This window comes from Hyperolius riggenbachi, chromosome 4 (assembly GCF_040937935.1).
Source record: "Hyperolius riggenbachi isolate aHypRig1 chromosome 4, aHypRig1.pri, whole genome shotgun sequence".
Classification (NCBI taxonomy): Eukaryota; Metazoa; Chordata; class Amphibia; order Anura; family Hyperoliidae; genus Hyperolius; species Hyperolius riggenbachi.
The window spans coordinates 382,517,358-382,538,361 of NC_090649.1; the positions used below are offsets into that span (position 1 = coordinate 382,517,358).

The window sequence follows — 21,004 nt, forward strand, 5'->3', positions numbered from 1 at the left end:
TAATTAGCAAAAGGATTATTATAAGTAACACTGCGCACTCTGTGCTCCAACCAATGTCCCAAGTTCAGGCAGTACGCTGGGATTTCAAAAATTGCAAACAGTTTATCAATGATCCCTAGCGCAACACAGTCCTTCTTGCTCCCTGAGATTCCTTCTTATACAGTTCAGATGTTAGTCACCACCACCACACCCGATCAGAATACGACTCACCCTCTTGGAAGACCAACAGTGCCACTTTGGGGTTATTCCCTGGTCACCCCCGACCAATCGATCTAGATTTCTCCCTGCAGGTTTTGGGACCTCCGTAACAGACTCAGCAATTCTCCAATGCTCCACTTCTATGTTTTCCTCTTCATATAGCCTTATATACAACCTCCAATAAAGAGGCACAACATAGCGTAATACTGCTTAAAAAGTTTAATGCTAAAAATTATAGTGCACTTACACATTTAAAGAAGTTTACATCGCATGAGTTTTTAGACGGGCTCTCCCCCGTTTGTGTGGGCCACCGAGGGCTTTCCGAGGCTGGTATTGGCTGCCGCGCGCACAGCCGTCCACTCACCAAACGCTCAGGTCCTCGCACTCTGCCACTTCCGGGGCGGTACCCCTCGGATGACTCCACTCCACAGCCCTGTAACTGTGCAATTCTAGTTTGTGCAAGATAGAAGAAATGAATGACTACAGAAGGCTGTAGTTGCTGGTAGGCTTGACACTAAACAGCAAAATAAAACTCTGTATCCACTGCAATTTATTTGGCAATGATTTTTGGTAATTTTGTGCAATGCTGAGATTGGGAGTGGCCTGATTAGGATATTCTTGCAGATAAGTTCCTATTAGGCTTTGTAGTGGGTCTAAGGGCCTGATTCACAAAGCGGTGCTAACAGTTAGCACGCTGGTGAAAAGCCCTTTATCACGCCTAAACTCAGTTTAGGCATGATAAGTTTAGGTGTGATAAGTTTAGGCGTGATAAGTTTAAGCACCAACTGGGTTAGCACCGCAGTGCACAGCTGATCAAAATTTTTGCGCTAGCAAAGTCTGGTGCACTTCGCATAGAGTTTAATGGCGCTGCTTTGCGTGCAGGATTTTGCGTGTGATCTAAACTTAGCATGCCTAAACTTATCATGCCTAAAATTATCACGCCTAAACTGCTTTTCACCAGTGTGGTGCAATGGTTATCACGCCTAAAGTCTCTCACTGGGTTAGCACCGCTTTGTGAATCGAGCCCTAAAGGTTCATACGCACCTACCAATTATCTGTCCAAGTATCTACCAAACTTGTTTCACTAGTTCAACAGCAGTCTTTTATGCAGCACAATTGTCAGACATCTTTTGTTGTGAAACAAGTTGATCAACTAAAAAAAAAATATTCTGCTATTGTTCAAAAAACTGATAAGACTGATAAGAAGTCAATCCAACTGTTGGATTGACTTCTTATCAGTCTTATCAGCTGTTTGAACAATAGCAAAATACTTTTTTTTTAGTTGTTTCAACTTGTTTCACAACAAAAGTTGTATGTGGCTTAACAGACAGGTTTGGCAGATAGTTGGACAGATATTTGGTGAACCTTTAAGTATGCACAAAATTGTGGAAGATCAGTGTATGGATGAGCAAACTGTCACCGATAAACATGATAAAAAAAAAAGCTGTGGTCCAGTAGAACCTCATCTTCAGTGTCAGTATCAGTCAAATCTACCTTAGATAACCTACGGAAATATCGCAATACATCCAATCTCTCACCATGGCCCTCACCCTTACTCTCTATTTTAGATAACACTCTGTTTCCTCCAGGTTGTCACAGCAATGCCTATGTACCTTGGCGTATGGGCAGCTCTCTTAGAGCCAGAGACCTCTTGGTGGGCAGGAACTGGTGCACGATTGAACAATTACAAGAAATACGAAATTGTCCCTTTCTAGACCCCTGGAGTCTACTGCAATTTATTCATTTTACTCGATCAGTTGGCTCAAAAGATCAATTATCCAGATCTTTAACCCCCTTTGAGGTGTTATGCAATGGCCAAGGCCCCATATGGAAATCCTTGACCAACATTTACCAGTGGCTCTGCTCTGACGAAACCTGGTCACACTCTCTAAAAGAAAAATGGGAAGCAGATTTGCAGGTCTCCTTCTCGGATCAACAGTGGGATAAGATTATCCTTTTAAACCATAAAACCTCTATTTATTCAAGGGTTCAAGAATCTAACTATAAACTCCTAACCCGTTGGTATCTTACGCCCAGCAGATTACATAAGATCTATCCCACTGCGGATTCTACATGTTGGAGATGTAAGCAACAAACAGGGACACTGCTCCATGTCTTCTGGGACTGTCGACTGATAAAAAGTTTTTGGGCCAAAGTGCAAATTTACATTAAGGAGCTCACGGGTGCAGACCCGGTAGCAGATCCTGCCTTTTACTTCTTATAGCATACACATAAACCAATCAAAAAAGTGAAGAAGTCCCTGATGAAACATCTATTACAGACCGCAAGATTTTCCATAACTAAACATTGGAAAGACACTAATCCCCCCTCAATTTTAGAATGGATAGCAGAGCTCAAATTTATATGTGAGATGGAGTCTTTAACTGCTTCCATTCATAATACCACAGAGCAATGCTCCCGTACCTGGATGCCCTGGCATGATTTTCTGGAGTCTGATAAATATAAGGATCTGCTCTCTGCTTCCCACCTGTGACCTCCTTGGCCTGTACACATCCTTCCTTTGCCCCTTACGTTGTCATTCAATAGTACTAGGGGTATTAGCACTTATCTGAGATGCATTGGAGAGGAGTGCTCCGCCACGTGTTCTGATCTTTCCCTCTCTCATTCTTTTTCCCTTCCTTTCTCTCTTCTGTCTATATTTCTCAGTGTTTTACTTTTATTTTATTTTTTGTTTCTTTACGATTGCTCTTGACCAACTAGGTTTAGACCGATGAAGCACCTTTAATTAGTAACCATGTATTCCTATACTTCTGATAGAGCTTGGGCGTGAAGGATGAGAGTTCTATCATTTCGCAATATATACAGGTGTTCTGGGATGTATGTTCCCAATGGGCTCCCAGACACCTATCAGCTCTCCAAAAGAACGGGACTCCACATCTGATATGTTGCTCTCCTTTCTAATATGTTATTTTTTCGCTCTGTAAATATGAAACTTGTTAGGTCAATTGTATATCCTATCAGCTACAGTGCTGGCTTGCTGTAATTTATATATCTCAAATTAACATCTATACTTGACCTATGTCTGTAGATCCTTCTCCTGGTTGTTATATTGTATGACTTGATCTTCTTTGTTCAATGTTTAAAAAACTGTTAAATAAAGAATTTACAAAAAAAAAAAAAAAAGCTGTGTAAATATGCAGAATGTATTATTAACATGTGCTGTAATTCCAGTGACTGACAGCATGATGCAATTAGCTCCAAAGGTACAGTTAGTCTTTTAGGTTCAGTGACTATACTACGTATACTAAGTATAGGATTGCTTATGTGAAAAATCTTGCAAGTTTTCCTGTATATTTTTGTGTGTATGTCATTCTAATCTCTGTGTACTTCTCATTGATCATGTATTTTATTTTTCTGTAGATGACCATTATGATGAAGACAAAAAGCAATGCTACTACAACCTCAATAATGTTAATTTCTGTGAGAATGTTCTTACTGTAAACATTACAAAGCAAGAATGCTGCTGTACTCTGGGAGCTGCTTGGGGAGACACCTGCGAGATGTTCCCATGTCCGGTCATAGCCTCCGGTATGTACACTTTACAACATTGATTTTCTCTTCCTATGACATTGTAGGAGATATCCTAATATCCTAAAATCAATCTGCTGATTTCTGGAAATGTGATCAAGTGTAAATCTAAGCCATTTAACTTATGCAGGAGAGATGCAGCTCATTTTTTTTTTGTCATTTCAATTTTGTCGATGCAATTTCCACAGTTACAACAGTCTTTCTCAACTAGGGTTCCGTGAGTAGTCTGCAGGGGTTCCTTGGCATTTCCCCCTACCGTGGGGGAAGTATAATGGAGCAAATTATAATAGGGGGTACTGTAAAAACAAGCACTAAATTGGGGGTCAGAATAATAATGATTACAATAATAAAAAGCACTAGAATAAGGAGACAGTATAATGAGTGGCAGTGTAATAGGGGATAGTGAAATAAACAGCCTCACCTACTTCTAAAGACCATCCCTCTTGCAAAATTATTTGCAGGGGTCCTTGAGATCCAAAAGTTATTTGCAGGGTTCCTCCAGGGAAAAAGGCTGAGTTAGAACATACAGCTATGGCAAGCAAAGTACCGTTCAAATTATCCATGCATCCAGGAGGTTACAGAGATTCAGCATGCGCTAAACAAAGCTGAGTGCACAATGCGTAGGTCGGGAGGCTCGGTACTGCTTTAAATATTGCTCACTAAAAACAATTTAAAAAATGTAATCCACCCAGCTTCTTCCACATACTTAGACATGGGTAAGTAACATGTACCAGAGTAACCAATCAGATGGAAGCATCCGACCTCACAAACACCATTTTAAAAACCAAACCAAATTTTCTGATGTGACCAAATTTAGACTCAAACTGATATAACCGATCCTTGGAAATCCTCATTGTAGCTGCATTTATATAGCTATAAAAAAATCTCAGCTACAGTGTTCTCCCCAGGCTCTTTTAAAATGCAGCAAAGATTATGCATCACCATGGGGGATTAAAGGGATACTGTAGAGGGTCGGGGGGAAATGAATTAAAGTTACCCGGGGCTTCTAATGGTCCCCCACAGGCATCCTGTGCCGGTGCAGCCACTCACCGATGCTCTGGCCCTGCTTCCGGTTCACTTCTGGAATTTCAGACTTTAAAGTCTGAAAACCACTGTGCCTGCGTTACCGTGTCCTAGCTTCCCCTGATGTCACCAGGAGCGCATGGCACAGGCACAGACTATACTGGGCCTGCGCCGTACACTCCTGGTGCCATCAGCGGGAGTGAGGACGCGGCAACACAGGCGCAGTGGTTTTCAGACTTTAAAGTCTGAAATTCCAGAAGTGAACCAGAGGCGGGGCCGGAGCATTGGGGAGTGGCTGCGCGGGCACAGGATGTCTGTGGGGGACCATTAGAAGCCCCGGGTAACCTCAACTCATTTTCCCCTGACCCCCCTACAGTGTCCCTTTAAGGTTAGGCACCATCGGGCTGGGGAGGGGAGGTTAAGGTTAGGAATCACGTGGTGGGAGGGTCTTAGGATAAGGCACCACCAAGGGGGGGGGGGGAGTCTTTGGGTTAGGCACAATGAGGGAGGGTCTTAGGGTTAGACACAACCAGGGGGGTCTTAGGCTTAGGCACCACCGATGGTCTTAGGGTTAGGCACCACCAGGTGAGGGTTCTGTGTGAGAGTAGGGAGAAGTTAATCACTTTTCTCTGCTATATCCAGTGCTGTTTTATAACCCCCCATAAATCTCCGCTATGTTTGACTCCCTTTTAGAGCCAAAACATTTTTTGGCCAAATCAAGCTCCCTTTTATAGCGGAAAATAAATCATCCGGCACACTTTTATAACTGAATTTACGTTTCTCTGCTATATCAGGCGCCCTTTTTTCCAGGCACCCTTTTCAAATGAATGCTGTCATATTTATTATGTACAGTGATTTTTTTTTATAAATCTGTGTACCTTTTTAAGATGGCAGGATTTGGGAGATTAAATGCTTCAATCGACTGGTTGTATTTGTAAAAAAAATGTTAATGGAAAGAATTTGAGTTGAACTTCTCAGTGAGCAGAATTTACAGTGGGGTGGAACTTTTCTTCACATGCATCTGTTATACATGCAAGACAATCTTCTGCTAAGATAGTTGTTTGGCACCTTCTCGGGCGATAATCTAGCATATTTACAGTAACAGAAAAGATCCAAACCCTGTCTAAAAATGCACCTTTATTTAATCAATAGAAAAAAAGGAAACGTGTAAAAAATTTAAAAGAACTGCTAAACCTTTTTTTGGACCACACTGGCCCTCAATCATAGCCCAATCATCCCTCCTGAGGTTGTTTAGTTATCCATTTAGCCGGATTCCTGAACAGCAAATGGAGATCAAGCCCATAACACTCACACTTACCTGGTCACTGGAATCTACTAAACGTGAAACTACTACATGTGCTGCCCCATCATCCCTCCTCTCTGCTGGCGGTACGAGTTGCTCAGCTATAGATGAATGGCAGGTGTGTACAGCGTGTGTTTCCTGCAATGCTACCCTAATAGTCAAGCAAAGATTGCTAATGGCGGCATATATGAAGTGTGTGTTTTATTGCTTCTGTAGTAACCAGGATGACATAGACAGATTGTGGACTTACAACCCACGGGCTCCCCCAGAAAAAATGTCTCCCTAGGATCCAACCCTTCCCTCCAAGTGTGGGTCGTTAAACACTATGCTAACCCCCCCTGCCCTTGCTAGTATGGCCAGTAAAGCACACTCACTTTATGCACCACAACGCCCACACCCCTTTCCCATACTGCAGAGTTACACTGTAGAGCATTATATTTACCATTTTCAGTGCTGCATCAAATCTCCACTTCACTTCCCTGCAGCTGCACACTTTATGCTTCATACCTGCCTCTGACTAACGATGCAAGTCACATAGCATGCAGGAAGACTTGGGAGCTGCGGCATAGAGTTTGGGGCTGCAGGAAAGATCAGAGGCACGACACAGCGCTGGAACAGGTAAATATGTTGTTCTGCTGCACTAAAAAGGAACTGGCCCACAGAAAAGGAACTGGCTCACATTGTCATCATGCCCCTGGCTGCAGCGGTCAGTCATGCATGCTATAGTCACGGTTATGATTGAGAAGTAGCTGAGCAGATAAGCAAAGCACTTATAATACTGTACATGTGGGTTTTTTTTTAGAACATAACAGGATAATTTTTAAACAGTTATTTATTATATTTATTTACAAAACATGACCATATATATATTATAGGCAATGGTTGTAATATATATCCAGCACTAAAATAAACAAGTGTTTATCATACTTGTCATCTTGCTATACATTCATCCTTGCTTTATAAGTAATGTGGAATCGAAAACCGTGCTGCAAGAAGTACCTGCACCTGTACACAATGATCACTTTATAAAGTCATAACAAGCCTATCTAATGTCTCCCTTTGCTGTATTTTAGATGAATTTGCATTATTGTGTCCTGAAGGGAAAGGCTATGTGCCATCCAAGGAACCCCTCTATGAGGGCAACGGCTTGACCTATGAAGGTTAGTCTTTACCAAATCTGGGGAGACGTAATAGGTGCAAAACGGATCCCCTCTGAAGTGTATTATTCTTATTTAGTATTTATATTGCAGAAAATGACTGTGCATAACAGTAACAGTTTTCCTCCTGTTTACTTTGATCCATCTTATATCTTATGCATGCACTTTATAGTGATGTTCATTTTTTAAGTTAAAGGACAGCTGAAGTAAGACGAATATAGCAGCCCTGCTGATATATTAGCTGCAGTAGTATCTGAATAACACCAGAAACAAGCAAGCAGAAACACCTGATGTGCTGCATGCTTGTTCAGGGTCTATGGCTTAAAGTATTAGAAGCAGAGGATCAGCAGGATAGCCAGGCAACTGACATTGCTTAATATTGTTGAAAAGCAAATAAATATGTTAGCCTGCATATCCCCTCACTTCAGTTGTCCTTTAAGAAAAACAATGTGCAACATGTAGGAACAACTAGTCATATCTTTACTGTTTTCACTGACATTTCAGAGCAGGATATTTTGGTGTAGAATTGTGAAATGTTATGCTATCAGATAAGCGTTAAGCATGTAAGAGGGTATATAGACCTACTCAGGAAGGGTGGTATTAACCTGCCTGGCGTTCTATTAAGATCGCCAGGCAGGCTGCGGGAGGGTTTTTTTTTAATAAAAAAAAAACTATTTCATGCAGCCAACTGAAAGTTGGCTGCATGAAAGCCCACTAGAGGGCGCTCCGGAGGCGTTCTTCCGATCGCCTCCGGCGCCCAGAATAAACAAGGAAGGCCGCAATGAGCGGCCTTCCTTGTTTTGCTTACATCGTCGCCATAGCGACGAGCGGAGTGACGTCATCGACGTCAGCCGACGTCCTGACGTCAGCCGCCTCCGATCCAGCCCTTAGCGCTGGCCGGAACTTTTTGTTCCGGCTACGCTGGGCTCAGGCGGCTGGGGGGACCCTCTTTCGCCGCTGCTCGCGGCGGATCGCCGCAGAGCGGCGGCGATCAGGCAGCACACGCGGCTGGCAAAGTGCCGGCTGCGTGTGCTGCTTTTTATTTGAGCCAAATCGGCCCAGCAGGGCCTGAGCGGCAGGCTCCGGCGGTACTGGACGAGCTGAGCTCGTCCAGACCGCCCAGCAGGTTAAGGCGCCCATACAATTATTGATTTTCTCGTTCGATTTCTGGCAGACTAGATTGAGCACTATGGGCTGTCAATCTGCTAGCTTCTGCAGCAGAAGCTAGCAGATTGACAGCCCATAGCGCTGCACTGCATCCCTACTACAATCTATTGAAAATCAATGTGCAGTATGTGTTTGGAATTAATTCCACTCTTAATCAATTCCTTTCAGAGAGGAATCAATCATTTTGCCACATTGGATGGCAATCTGTAAGTGTATGGCCAGCCTTACAGCACACAGTACAGCAGGCTGGAGATCAGCGTTGTATGATATTGCTATGTAGAACCAAAATGACGCTGCATTGGTAAATATTAGTCCAAAGCCACAGCAAATAGAAGACTGTAGATGTTCATCCATTACCCCCCTGCCTTTTTTTAATGAATGTAGAGCATTCGTTTTCAGTGCTCACTTCTCAGTACTAGATAGCTTTGGTGTAGATAAGTCTGTACCAGTCATTTTTCCAGTAGTAGTACAGTTAGGGCTAATTTACGCTACAAGCACTTTTGTAAGTGCAAGTGATTTGAAGAGTTTTGCTAATGTTATAATATCATGTGTGCGTTTTTTAATTTAGCATTGCAATGTTTTCTTTGTTAAAATCACACATAGCATTACATTAGCAAGCGCTTTTATATCACTGGCACTTAGAAAAGCACTTGTGGTGTGAATCAGCCCTTACCTTTTCACTCTCAGTGACCTATTCTAAGGACCTGTTCACACCAGCAGTGGTGCCAAGAAATGCACACCACTTGGAATTGCTGATAGCCACCATATAGTGCAAGCTGAGGTGTGTCCATTGACACACCTGTACAGGCTACAGTGTAGAGAGGAGTGAGTAGGACATATCGCTTTGCTGGATTAAGATAATGTATGCCACTGCTCTGCACCCCTCAGCCTCTACCCCTTTCAGTGCGGGGGACGGGGGCACTAATGCATTTGGATCTTGTGGGGGTTGGGAGATACAGCAGGGGGACCCAGATGGTGGAGTTGCATGTGGGCGACCAACCACTGCAGATGGGTGGAGATGCTCTAGATCAGGGGTGTCAAACTCAAATACAAAGAGGGCCGAAATTGTACACTGGAACGTAGTCGCGGGCCATTCTCAATGTCTACTGGCCACCTTCCTCCCTTATAAAGTTCCCAGGTGTCTAATGGCCCCCCTTCAGCCCCATACAGTTCCATTTTGTCTAGTAGTCCTCCCTCCCCAATACAATTCCTTGGTGTCTAGAGGCTCCCACCCTCCCCTATACAGTTCCCTAGTGTTTAGTTAATTCCCCCATAGGGCTTAACTTCCAATATAGCTCCTCTGGTGGTCTAGAGTGGGCCAAACATAATGTAAAGTGGGGAAACCACTTGAGGGCCAAATTTAATGGCTTAGAGGGCCAGATTAGGCCCACGGGCCGGAGTTTGATATGTATGCTCTAGATGGTTGTAGGGGTAGAAAGCCCTAACCAAAAAGACTAACCCTTCCGAAGTGTGTGACCCAAAGGGGGATAAGAGGCACCCAGATGATGATTAAATTGCATTAAAAACAGTTAAAATAGAAAAGGTGAGGTGACTTACCTCAATGATGACAAGGTCAGATAATGACTAAGAATTTTAATACTAACGTTTTGTGAGTCTCAGCCCACCTCTTCAGGCCGAATACAGTGCCAGAGTTCTCTATAGCCAGAGCTAAAAGCGTCTTCAGCTCAGACTATAGAGAACACTGTCACTGTATTTGGCCTGAGGCATTTTGACTGTTTTTAACACAGTTTTATTATCATCTGGATGCCTCTTATCACCTCTTGTAGTCACTAAGGTGCTGTGGCAAAACCAAATGGCTAAAAAACTACTTGGCGGCATGCATAGTTATGCTTACTTGATGTGTGAGGGCAGTAATTTTACTTTACCAAAGTATTGTTTACTACACCGCTCTCACCATTTTATGACTACAGCCATGACATTTACATGGAAAGTGACTTATAATATTAAAACCAGCTGTTTGTGATTATGTTTCTCTGTGTAATAGAAGCACAAAACACCTGAGGTTGCCAGCTCACATACAGTACAAATGTGACCTGCTCTGTTATATTTGCCCTGTTTTCAGTTCCTATGTGACTCCTTTACAGATGCTGATGAGTGTGAATTGTTTGGAAAAGAAATATGCAAAAATGGCTTTTGTTTGAACACTGAGGCAAGCTATGAGTGTTACTGCAAGCAAGGCACATATTATGATTCTGTGAAACTTCAGTGTTTTGGTAAGTCAAGCATTTATGCAGCCACTATCAATACATAGTATTTGGGGAAATTGTAGATTATAGTGTAACTGAATTCCATGACCATACTTCAAATAGTACATATGTGTCAGCTAACATTGCACCAGTTAAAATTCAGTGCCATTGATAAATGAACATTCATACCAGGCACCAATACATAAGCATTTATGTGCATCCAAAAATTGTGTTTAAAGTTACAGTATTTGATATTTGGCAAATAACGTAATTTGACACGTGAAAAAGACACTAGAGATACTTTTGGAAAATTATGTAAGAAAGGGGGGAACACACCCAAAGTCTATGGAGTCCTGATGAGATTTAAACCCTAGACTATGGTGCTGATAAATTCAGTGTGAATCACCACAGGAATGCAGTCAATTTGGGAGTTATGAATTTTAGTGTTGCCAAAGACCGATTAGTTTATTTTTTTGTTGTTGTTGTTTTTTGGGGGGGATCGATAATGTCTGGGGTTTAATTTGAAAGCATGTTGGCAGTTTTCAGCTCTTGATGCTACTCTGCATAATTTGAAAACAATGTATTCTAGTGTTGCTGTAGACTCTATAGGGTTTTTTATTTCGGGATTAATGGTGTCAGGTGTATAATTTGAAAGCATTTTGGCAGCTTTTCAGCTATTAACTTTGCATAATTGGGGTGTCTGCAAATGCTATACGGCGCCAATTATGCAGTGTGGTTGATACATAAAGTTCTGCTATTAAACAGGTGAAGGGATGGACTACTGCATATTGGTCCCAGTGCTTAGATCAGGTCAGGTGTGAGGATGGACATTGCAAGAAGAAAAGGTTAACATCAAGGGAGGCGTTTGGGGTTTAGTTGTCAGGAAGAGGTTAATTTCAGGGGCATAAGATTTAAGTATCAGAAAGGGGTTTATATTATGGGGTGAGACTAGGGTTAGGTATTGGGTAAGCTAGGCGGATCAATTACAAACAGCTCTTCGCTGAGGATAAAACACATATTACAGATAAAAGTAAGCACTATTTACCCAATATCACACCACTAAAATTAATGCCAAAACAGGGAATGATCTAAGAAAAATAATCAACAAATAAATAAATAAATAAATATAACTGCCTATATCAAACACATTTGTATGCACTATGCCAACAATATAGAAAAACAAAAAGAAATTGGATCTTGGGTACATGCAAAGTAGTTGTCTTTATTTATTCAAAGAATGTACATAATAGAAAAATAGATCCAAGTACCACATAGAATACAAAAATGTGTGTTGTTTTTGTTTTCTATTTGGTATTTGGAGCTATGTTTCTATTATGTACAATTTTTTGAATAAATACTTTGTTTGCACACAAGAGCCAATTTATTTTACTTTTTCTACACTATTTACCCACACTATCTCTGTCAGTTTGCTCCAGCACCCCAATGAATTCGTCAAGATTATGTATACTGTTACTGCACACCCATATTAACCTCCCTGGTGTTATGATTATTTCCAGATTTAGGGTCTAAAAGCCATGCTATTTTTTTTACAAGCTTTTAGATCGTAAAAACAAGAAAAAAAAACCATACCACAGGGAGATCTGTAGCAGCTCCTGCATATAACTCACTCAGGATTACTGCTCTGAGCTGCAGATTTCCGTCTTGAACCTGACTCGGGATTACCACTAAGGAGATTAAAAATCCGGGTGGGATCTTGTTTGATACCGTAATGTTAAAGTTGTGTTTGGAATTTCTTTATCTGTCATGTTGTTGACGTGCTCAAAAAATGTGTTGCAAAGATCTCATTAACCCTTGGTGAGACGTTAAATTATTTCATTGGGTGACTTGCTAATGATGCTGCATTGCTCACACTATAAAAGTTCACTTGCGGGTCCTTTTCATTATGTGTTTTTAGGAAGGGTGATTATTCAGCTAATTTCTATAACTTAATGCCACACTTTCTCCATAAACTCATATTTTTTCTTGTCTTGAAGCTTAGAACATTAGCTGACCCTTCTTTAGCTCTCCGAGAAGTTTGCTGCGTAAGCAAAAAACACATAAACCTTACAAAGTATCACCGAATAAGAAGTTCTTTTTAAAGCCACAACAAAGAAATTCATTACAGTTTTCACCCCTTCATAACTGTATCGAGTTTCACAGCCTCGTCTACTTATTTACCAAGTATACTGCTACAGCTGCTTTACACAGTGAGTTTATTGCTAGAGATTTACTGCTCATTCCCAGTTCCCCATTTGAACTGGGCTGCCAGAAATATCCCCACTGCAGGTTACAATAGCCCATAAGGGTCAGTATTAACAGCATATGCAGTGTGTAATTTGTCATTTCTGTCTGTATTCAGATAACAATGAATGTGATGACCCAAGCAGCTGTATCGGCGGTGAATGTATAAACACGGATGGATCCTATAGCTGTTTCTGCACACGTCCTTTGGTTCTGGATGCTACAGGAAAAAGGTGCATCAGGGTGGATTCAGAAGGTAATTTATTGCTACTCTGCAGAATAATTTATGGTTGTGCTGCTTTAGATCATTAAATTACAATGCTGCCAGAAAAAAACAGCAATGGGATTTTACACTGAATAACTTATGGACAACTATTTTGTGGATAGAGCAGAAAAATGGCCATTTGGTGCTTTTGTGCCTATTATGCTGGGAATACACGGCTCAATTTTGAGTTATTTAAATGGCTCGATAGATAATTTCTGACACGTCCGATCTCCCGACTGATTGTTTCACCGCTCAATTCTGCATTGAGGACAATGGAAAAAGATAAGAAAAAAGAGCGGAAGATAAGAGAATCGCCTGCAGAATCGAGCGGGGAATCGATCAAGTGGAAGATGCCCAGCATTAGACTCAATGAATAAGATGTTAACAGCGAGACTGGGGCTTCTGATTGTGCCTGCAATGTGGTGGAGTATTGCAGCATACTGAGGGGTTATTGGTTATATGCAGACCCACCCATTTTTTTCAATACTACAAAGATAAACTTATAAAAAAGTTACAATTCCCACTCAGACATTTCAAGATTGTGTGGATGCAGCAGGACCAGGCAAAGTATAAAAGGATACCTACATTAGCGCTGTCCTTATCATTTCAACTTTCACTCCAATGGAGGACTAGCTGAACTTGCCTGTCTGTGTGTCAGAGCCTTTTTCTTTAGGCTTCTCCCTCGGAGACCTTCCATGTGGCAACTTAGCCCTGACCCCTTGCAGCCAAGTGGTCCGGCATTCTCTGTATCGATATACTGAGAACGCTGCATCAGTCGGCTGCAAGAGGGTGGGGCTAACCACCATAAGTCGCCACATGAAGGGTCTCCAAGGAGGAGTTATACTGAAAGAACCCCCAAAGTCAGTATAACTTTCTAGAAGAACATCAAGTGCATTTTAGACTTTATAGTCACTTTAATAGCTGATTAACTAAGATTCTCCAGTGCTTTGCAATCCTCATCTGAGTTATAGCACACCATAGCGAGGTTGCTCAAAGGTAAGCTACAACAGTCGTGCATATGCATTCTCATGTGTACACATGTACTAGGAATTTCATGTTTATTCACTGTATCTTGAATTTATTACAAAAAATTCTCACTGTAGGTGTGTTTGAGTATAACTAATTACTTGACTGCTATTTCTCAAACATTTTTGAAAGGGATGCAGACTAATTGCAGATTTTAATAAAGTCAGTGCAAGCTAAACAAAAGCTAAAAGAAAAACCAGGACAAAGTTCTGCACAGCTATATTCCGCTTAACAAACATTTATTCTTTCCCTTTGTGTATTTAATTGGGTATATGTGTAAAGAGCTTTGTCCTTCCTGATTGTCAGAACATTTTTCTGTCTTGGAGACATCAGAATGTTTTAACAGGGAAAGTGTAGACAAACTAAATTTTAAAGCTACTTTCATTAAACATTTTCTTTTATGATTTTGCATACTTATTTAAAGGGATACTGTAGGAGGGTCCGGGGAAAATGAGTTGAACTTACCCAGGGCTTCTAATGGTCCCCCGCAGACATCCTGTGCCCGCGCAGCCACTCCCCAATGCTCCGGCCCCGCCTCCCGTTCACTTCTGGAATTTCAGACTTTAAAGTCTGAAAACCACTGCGCCTGCGTTGCCGTGTCCTCGATCCCGCTGATGTCACCAGGAGCGTACTACGCAGGCCTAGTATGGTCTGTGTCTGCGCAGTACGCTCCTGGTGACATCAGCGGGAACAAGGACACAGCAATGCAGGCACAGTGATTTTCAGACTTTAAAGTCTGAAATTCTAGAAGTGAACCGGAGGCGGTGCTGGAGCATCGGTGAGTGGCTGCGTGGGCACAGGATGTCTGCGGGGGACCGTTAGAAGCCCCAGGTAAGTTTAACTCATTTTCCCCCGACCCCCCTACAGTATCCCTTTAAAGTGGTATGAAACTCAAGATTTCTTCTCTGCTCTAAGGTTCTTTACAGCATAACACCTACTACCAGAAAAAAATGATAGCAGAACAACATTTAAACAGTTAAACACAGCACTTTCTTCCCCAGTGGGAAGCTTAAGGCCTGGTTCGGGACAAGATTTTGCAGGCTTTCATGAAGGCCTGGAGATAGATCTCGGCATTGTGTCTCTTCTCGAAAGCAATATGTAGCTTTCAGAGGCAGTAAATGCCGGGAAACCAGTGTAGGGACCAAACTGCTAGCCTTGAAGTCTTCCCAAAAGCCTTCAAAACCTAGCGTCTAAACACCAGGATTTAAACGCCGGCGTTTGAACGTGGCGCTGAGTAAAGGCTTGGCAGACGTCCATCTGAACCAGCCCTTAATCCGAATCAGAAATTGGGGAAGTAATTACATTATCTTGTTTATGTTTCCTTATCAGCCACTATTAGTAAACATTTCTGACAGTGTTTCAGCTGAACACAAACAAAAAGTGTACACAGAAGACACTGGATACTTTATAATATATAAACACAGCAGCTATGCAGTAAATTACAATGGCAGCTTTCAGAGCAGATAAACTGTACTTTGTGAAATTGTAATTTGTAAACGATAATACTTGTGCACAAAACGAATATGATAACTGTATGTTGAATGTTATGTCAGAGTTTAATCCCGCTTTAACCTCTTTGCCAGAATGATTCTTTCTGGATTTCAGGGAGCTATTTTTTTGTGCTTTTAATTTGAAAAAAAAATCATATCCCTGGGTGATTTCCAGCAGCCCCCACATAGAATTTACGTCTCTCCACAGCTGCGCTTCTTCCTCCTGTTCCTTCAGGTGGCGCTCTATCATTATAGTGAGATCACTGTCATGTGACAGATGACTATCTCAATTGAGAAATTTGGAGCTTCGGAGGGCCAGAAAAAAGAGGGTTGCGAGTGTCCAGATCTAGGAGAGGTGAGATGTAAACACCACTGTGCTGCGTTCTCTGCAGATTCCTCCCGGAAGCTACCCCGACCCAGGCTCAGGATTACCGCTAGCAGCACCTTTTTTTCACCCCAAGCCTGGGTTGGGAATACCGACAAGAAGGTTAAAGGGATAACCTTCTATTTTTGTCAAACATCTGTATTTGTTTTGTTTTTAAGATACAATTGTTTAGTAATACAAAAACTGATTTTAATGAAACATACTCTACATTTTTCGAAGACCCAACAGATGAAACAGATGTATTCCAAGACGTGTGCTGGCAGGACCTCAGTGAAGACTATGTGTGCAGTCGGCCTTTAGTGGGCAGGCAGACTACTTATACAGAATGCTGCTGTTTATTTGGGGAAGCATGGGGAATGGATTGCGCTCTCTGCCCTGTGAAGGACTCAGGTGAGGAACTGCTAATAAACATTTTGAAAAGATTTATTTTCAAAGTCTAGTCTCTAGTCTATTAGAGATAAATTGGTCACATGATCAGAGGGATTACCGTATTTTTGGACAATTAGATGCACTTTTTCTTCCCCAAAAGTTGGAAGAAAAAGTCCCTGCATCTTATTGTTTGAAAATAGGGAGTCCCTAACTTACAATCACCGGCAGATAATACCCTCCGCATGTCGGGGACTCCCTGCACTTCCGTGACCTGTGTGTCCACCTCTGTTTTCCTCTTTGTAGCCGCCTTGTGTTCCCCTTTCTCTCTGCCTCCATGTCCACTCTGTAGCCGCCTCCGTGTCCCCTCTGTAGCGGCCTCCGTGTCCCCTTGCTCCGCTACCATGTGTGCAGTAAATAGCGGCAGTAGCTGCGTGTATCACTCACCAGACCGAGCGTGCCTGTGGGGAAAAGCCGCTCCTCTCTCGCTCACTCCTTCCCTCTAGAGCCGCACATCCTGGTTGCGTCATTACTCTGGTGACTGGCACAAAGGGGGAAGGAGTGAGTGAGAGAGGAGCCACTGTTCCTCACAGGCACGCACGGTCTGGTGAGTGATACAAGTGGCTACTGCTGCTATTTACTGCACACACGGGAGTGGAGCAAGTGGACACTGAGGTGGCTACAGAGGGGGAGAATTACAGGGTGGTGCAAGCTCTGTAATTATGGAGCATGGTACTTAGCGGTGGTAGCGTTAGGATTTAAAGGTGGACCAAATTAACTGTTTCAATAGGGGGTTTTGATAGGGGAGGTTAGTGTTAGGCATAGCTAGGGGAGCGTTAGTGTGAGAGTAAGGTCATGATAGGCGCACAAAACGACATTTTGGCTTTACCGTACACCAAAATGTTTACATGTATGCTTTTAAGAATGTCTACTCAGTATGCAACAGACTTACCAACATACGTGAACTTTTCATCTCCAAGTCCTTCACTTGTCTAGATCTCAATAAAGGTGGCCAATTTGCTGAACGATTGCTTATTGGGGTCTGTTATAAATATCCACTCATAAATTCCAAAGAGGAATTTTCCTAATCATGAATTTTATTGACCACCTCGGTACCTATTTTGTGTGCACAGACAAGAGATTAGGGCCCTTATTCAATTCACTGTTTCTCCTAAGTTTTCTCCTAGGTGATATTTTCAAACCTCTTTAATAAAAATGCTTTTTAAGACACCAGCAAGCAAGACAATACTCAGAATAATGTTGATAATTCTTTTTCACCTACTTTTGGGTACTTTTTCAATTGCAGAATGCTGAAAATTTATATACAGAAAGAGACGGTGAGAACCCAATATAGTGTAGTATGTACTGGTAATATCGGTGTGACAGAGTAAGTATATGATATTAATAGTCACACACCAGGGTTACCATTCAGGAAGCCACTGTAAAGGTAGATGGGGAGATTAGACCTGTTCCCACTCAGGATTAAGAAGTCGCTCTATGTAGAACGGAAAAAGGGGGCAACACCCCTCCACCAAGGGTGGACTTAGATCTTGTACAGGCAAAGAGAGGCGCCAAAAGGATAAAAGTTGATAAAACTTTTAAAAATCGGGGGAGGCCGAGGTGGATTTCTCTCCTCCAGAAGACAAAACAAACTGTTGATAGAGTTCAACCAAATATTGTACTAGACCTGCATGAGTTTTATGCTCCTGAGGAGGCGGGATATGCCTGCAAAACATGTTGCACTTTTTGAAGTATGTAAATAAATATTTGGCTTAACTCTATCAAAAGTTTGCTGTGTCTATCTGGAGGAGGGAATTCCACTTAGGCCTCCCCCCGGTTTTTTAACTTTTTATTGACTTTTATCCTTTTGGCGCCTCTGTTTGCTTGTACATGCGGAATAGTTAGTTAAACAAAAGATAAAAAATTATCTCCAAGGAGAAAACTTAGGAGAAAAAGTGAATTGAACATGGGCCAGTGTGTGAAAGGTATGTTTGGGTGTCATCAGAATACAGGTGAAACCAGAAGCCAAATGAAAAGGTATAGATCGAGAAGAAAAGGGGACCTAAAAAAATTGCTACGGCATCTGATATAAGCACAACAGTTCTGCTGCTATAAAATGCATTTCTGACAGAGGGTACAGCATTAAACAGCTGCTATATATAACATCACAATCCAACACTATAGGAAGTATTGGTGAAGAAATTGTATTACAGGAGCCCAACAATTTTAACTGCCAAGAGCCTGATTCAGTCTTATTGAGACCCTGGTGTTTAGTGTTCTAATCGGATGCAAGGTAAAGTCTGGTCTGTAGATATAAGTCACCGAATATGGCTGTCGTCAAGCTTATTTAATACATTGTATAAAGTATTGCAACAGATAATCACTTATTTTCTGGAGAATTTGTCATTTCCAGTAAATGGTCATTGGATCCCAAATAAAAGCAATCAGGTAGTCATCAGACCTATATGAGCCTCAGTGCACTATGGTGAATAATGTTTTGTACTTTTTCTATGGCAGCCTAAGTGGTTGCCTTGGCTCCAAAATGAGCTTTTACACCTTGAAGCCGTAGGACCATACATATATATCCTGGACCTCCTCCAGCACTTGATAGCCATCGGTAATATTTACTCTTTCCATAATACCTAATCATGGTTTCTGGCTGGGAGATTTACATCAGCGGTCTCAGACAAGGGGTGTAATGTCTCAGAAGAAAAAGATAATTTGTCTTTCTGAAAAGTGGAGATAAAACTGTGAAAGTGTTTGCTTAGACGCAAATGCACAGTAGTCATGTGGAAATAGAAAACCTGAGGTTTCTAAAAACAGGCAGCTCATTCCGCTGGAGTGTGCTGATGCAGCTCCCAGACATAAGGAAGGATGTGTGACTGTCTGACCAAAGTTACAGCCATCTGGAAAACAGGCTATAAATTGTCCTTTTCAGGGATCTTGCCTTAAAATTAGCTTTCTTGTAAATTCATCTTTTGATTGCTAATGGGGGAATAGCAGTTGGTCTCTTGTTGCTTTTTCCATTTTCACTTGAGTTATTGTCAGCCCCTAAGGAGTCTGAATATACTAACAATGGCTCTGCAGACGGCAGCACTGATTATAAAAACCAGAGGAAAGGAACAACTTGGTGTTACCTGTAGCAAGTAGTCAGAATTGCTTGTATAACCTGCTCTGTAGAAGAAAATGACATATTACCAGATGTGGCTGATTGGAGTAACCGCATATCTTTCCCTTTACACTATGTTTATTCACCATATTTGTTTTTCTTAATTACGCAGAGTGGGACACTTGTCAGAATTTTTGTAGTTCCCAGTTGAGAAGGTTTAAAATCTCCATTAAGTTTGTCTGCAGGTGGGCTCCCACTATGAAGATGTTCCCTCACTTCCTGTGCTGAGAAAAACCGGGGGCCTGCTATGAGATGAACCTCCTGTTTCTCTTCTGTGTATTTCCTGATGGATAATGCAGTAGGAAGGCAATGATGCTGGTACCTGTCCCTAATGGATTCTCCAAAGGATTTTTTGGAAAATGTCCTACCAGAGAGGAGAAACAGGAAGTCCAACTGACTGCAGTTGCTTACCTGTCACTAGACCTGAGAAGAATTCTCTCCCGGTTGATACAAGTGAATTACTCACTGGAGGTCTGGAAGGCTATCAAGTTTGGCATCCTTTTTATCAGCAGCAAACAATAAGGAATACTTAGGAAATGTCATGGTAATGTTGCTACATGCCAATCAATCCAAGATTGTCCAATCGCTCAAACTGCTTGCAAAGTTTTCAATACCAGGTATTCAACCAGCCTGCACCTGGACCCAAACAGTGCCAAAGTACACAATCGCAAAGGAATTGGTCGGGTCTCGAACTGGATTTTGGCAATTCTAGCCCAATTTACAAAGGCCTGCGTGCCAAAACATTGTGCATGCTTTACTGTGGCTATGAGACAATAAATTGGGCTATAATTGCCAAAATCCAGGTCGAGACCCGGTCAATTCCTTCACGATCATGTTGGTACGTACAGCACAGACAGGTAGTGGGCAGAAAGAGTGGGTTATATTGTGAGTCCAACTGTCTGGGAGTTGGGTACAGATAGGGAATGAACCCATAAAACCCCAACGCTTGTGACAGGAGAGTAAGGTGCTAAAAATGATGCTCTACTAATTGTTGCTGGATTGGTGTAGGGCCTACACCAATCCTCATATAAACTGCTCTTGAATCACAATAAATGTCACTGTATTTTATAGTATAGGTTGAATGATCATAGTTGTCTACTTTCTGTCCTGACTGATAACACTATCCATGCTTTGCCATCATTCAGATGCCTGCAATACAGTCTAGGATTTATAGTAATCGTGTGCATGATTTAATTAGATGTTGCAAAGAGAACTAATCATGCCTGGAGTGCAACCAATCAATTGTCCCCTTTCTTTGTCCTCCCTACAGTAAATCTGACAAGTCACTATGGCTTGCAGAACGTATCACTTTATAATTGCCTTGTCCAAAGCTTAACTGGCTTGACAAAGCTTGACCGGAAGGAGTGACCATTGGACCAAAGGCATTGTGAGCTGATGTACTGATATCGTAATGTACTCAGGTGTAGACTTTAAATTAAGTTGTAGAAAAACGTTATT

At 41.9% G+C, this 21,004-nt stretch overlaps 1 protein-coding gene across 4 annotated transcripts in view; it reads left to right on the top strand.

The window, feature by feature from the left end:
- LTBP1 (latent transforming growth factor beta binding protein 1) overlaps positions 1 to 21,004 on the top strand; it is a 264,927-nt gene that overhangs the window by 221,947 nt on the left and 21,976 nt on the right. For all 4 annotated transcript variants that reach the window (XM_068232113.1, XM_068232115.1, XM_068232116.1 and 1 more), the window contains 5 exons: positions 3,580 to 3,747; positions 7,147 to 7,233; positions 10,503 to 10,631; positions 12,964 to 13,101; positions 16,231 to 16,401. In XM_068232113.1, the coding sequence (XP_068088214.1) occupies positions 3,580 to 3,747; positions 7,147 to 7,233; positions 10,503 to 10,631; positions 12,964 to 13,101; positions 16,231 to 16,401 (693 nt within the window). The remainder of the gene's footprint in view (positions 1 to 3,579; positions 3,748 to 7,146; positions 7,234 to 10,502; positions 10,632 to 12,963; positions 13,102 to 16,230; positions 16,402 to 21,004) is intronic.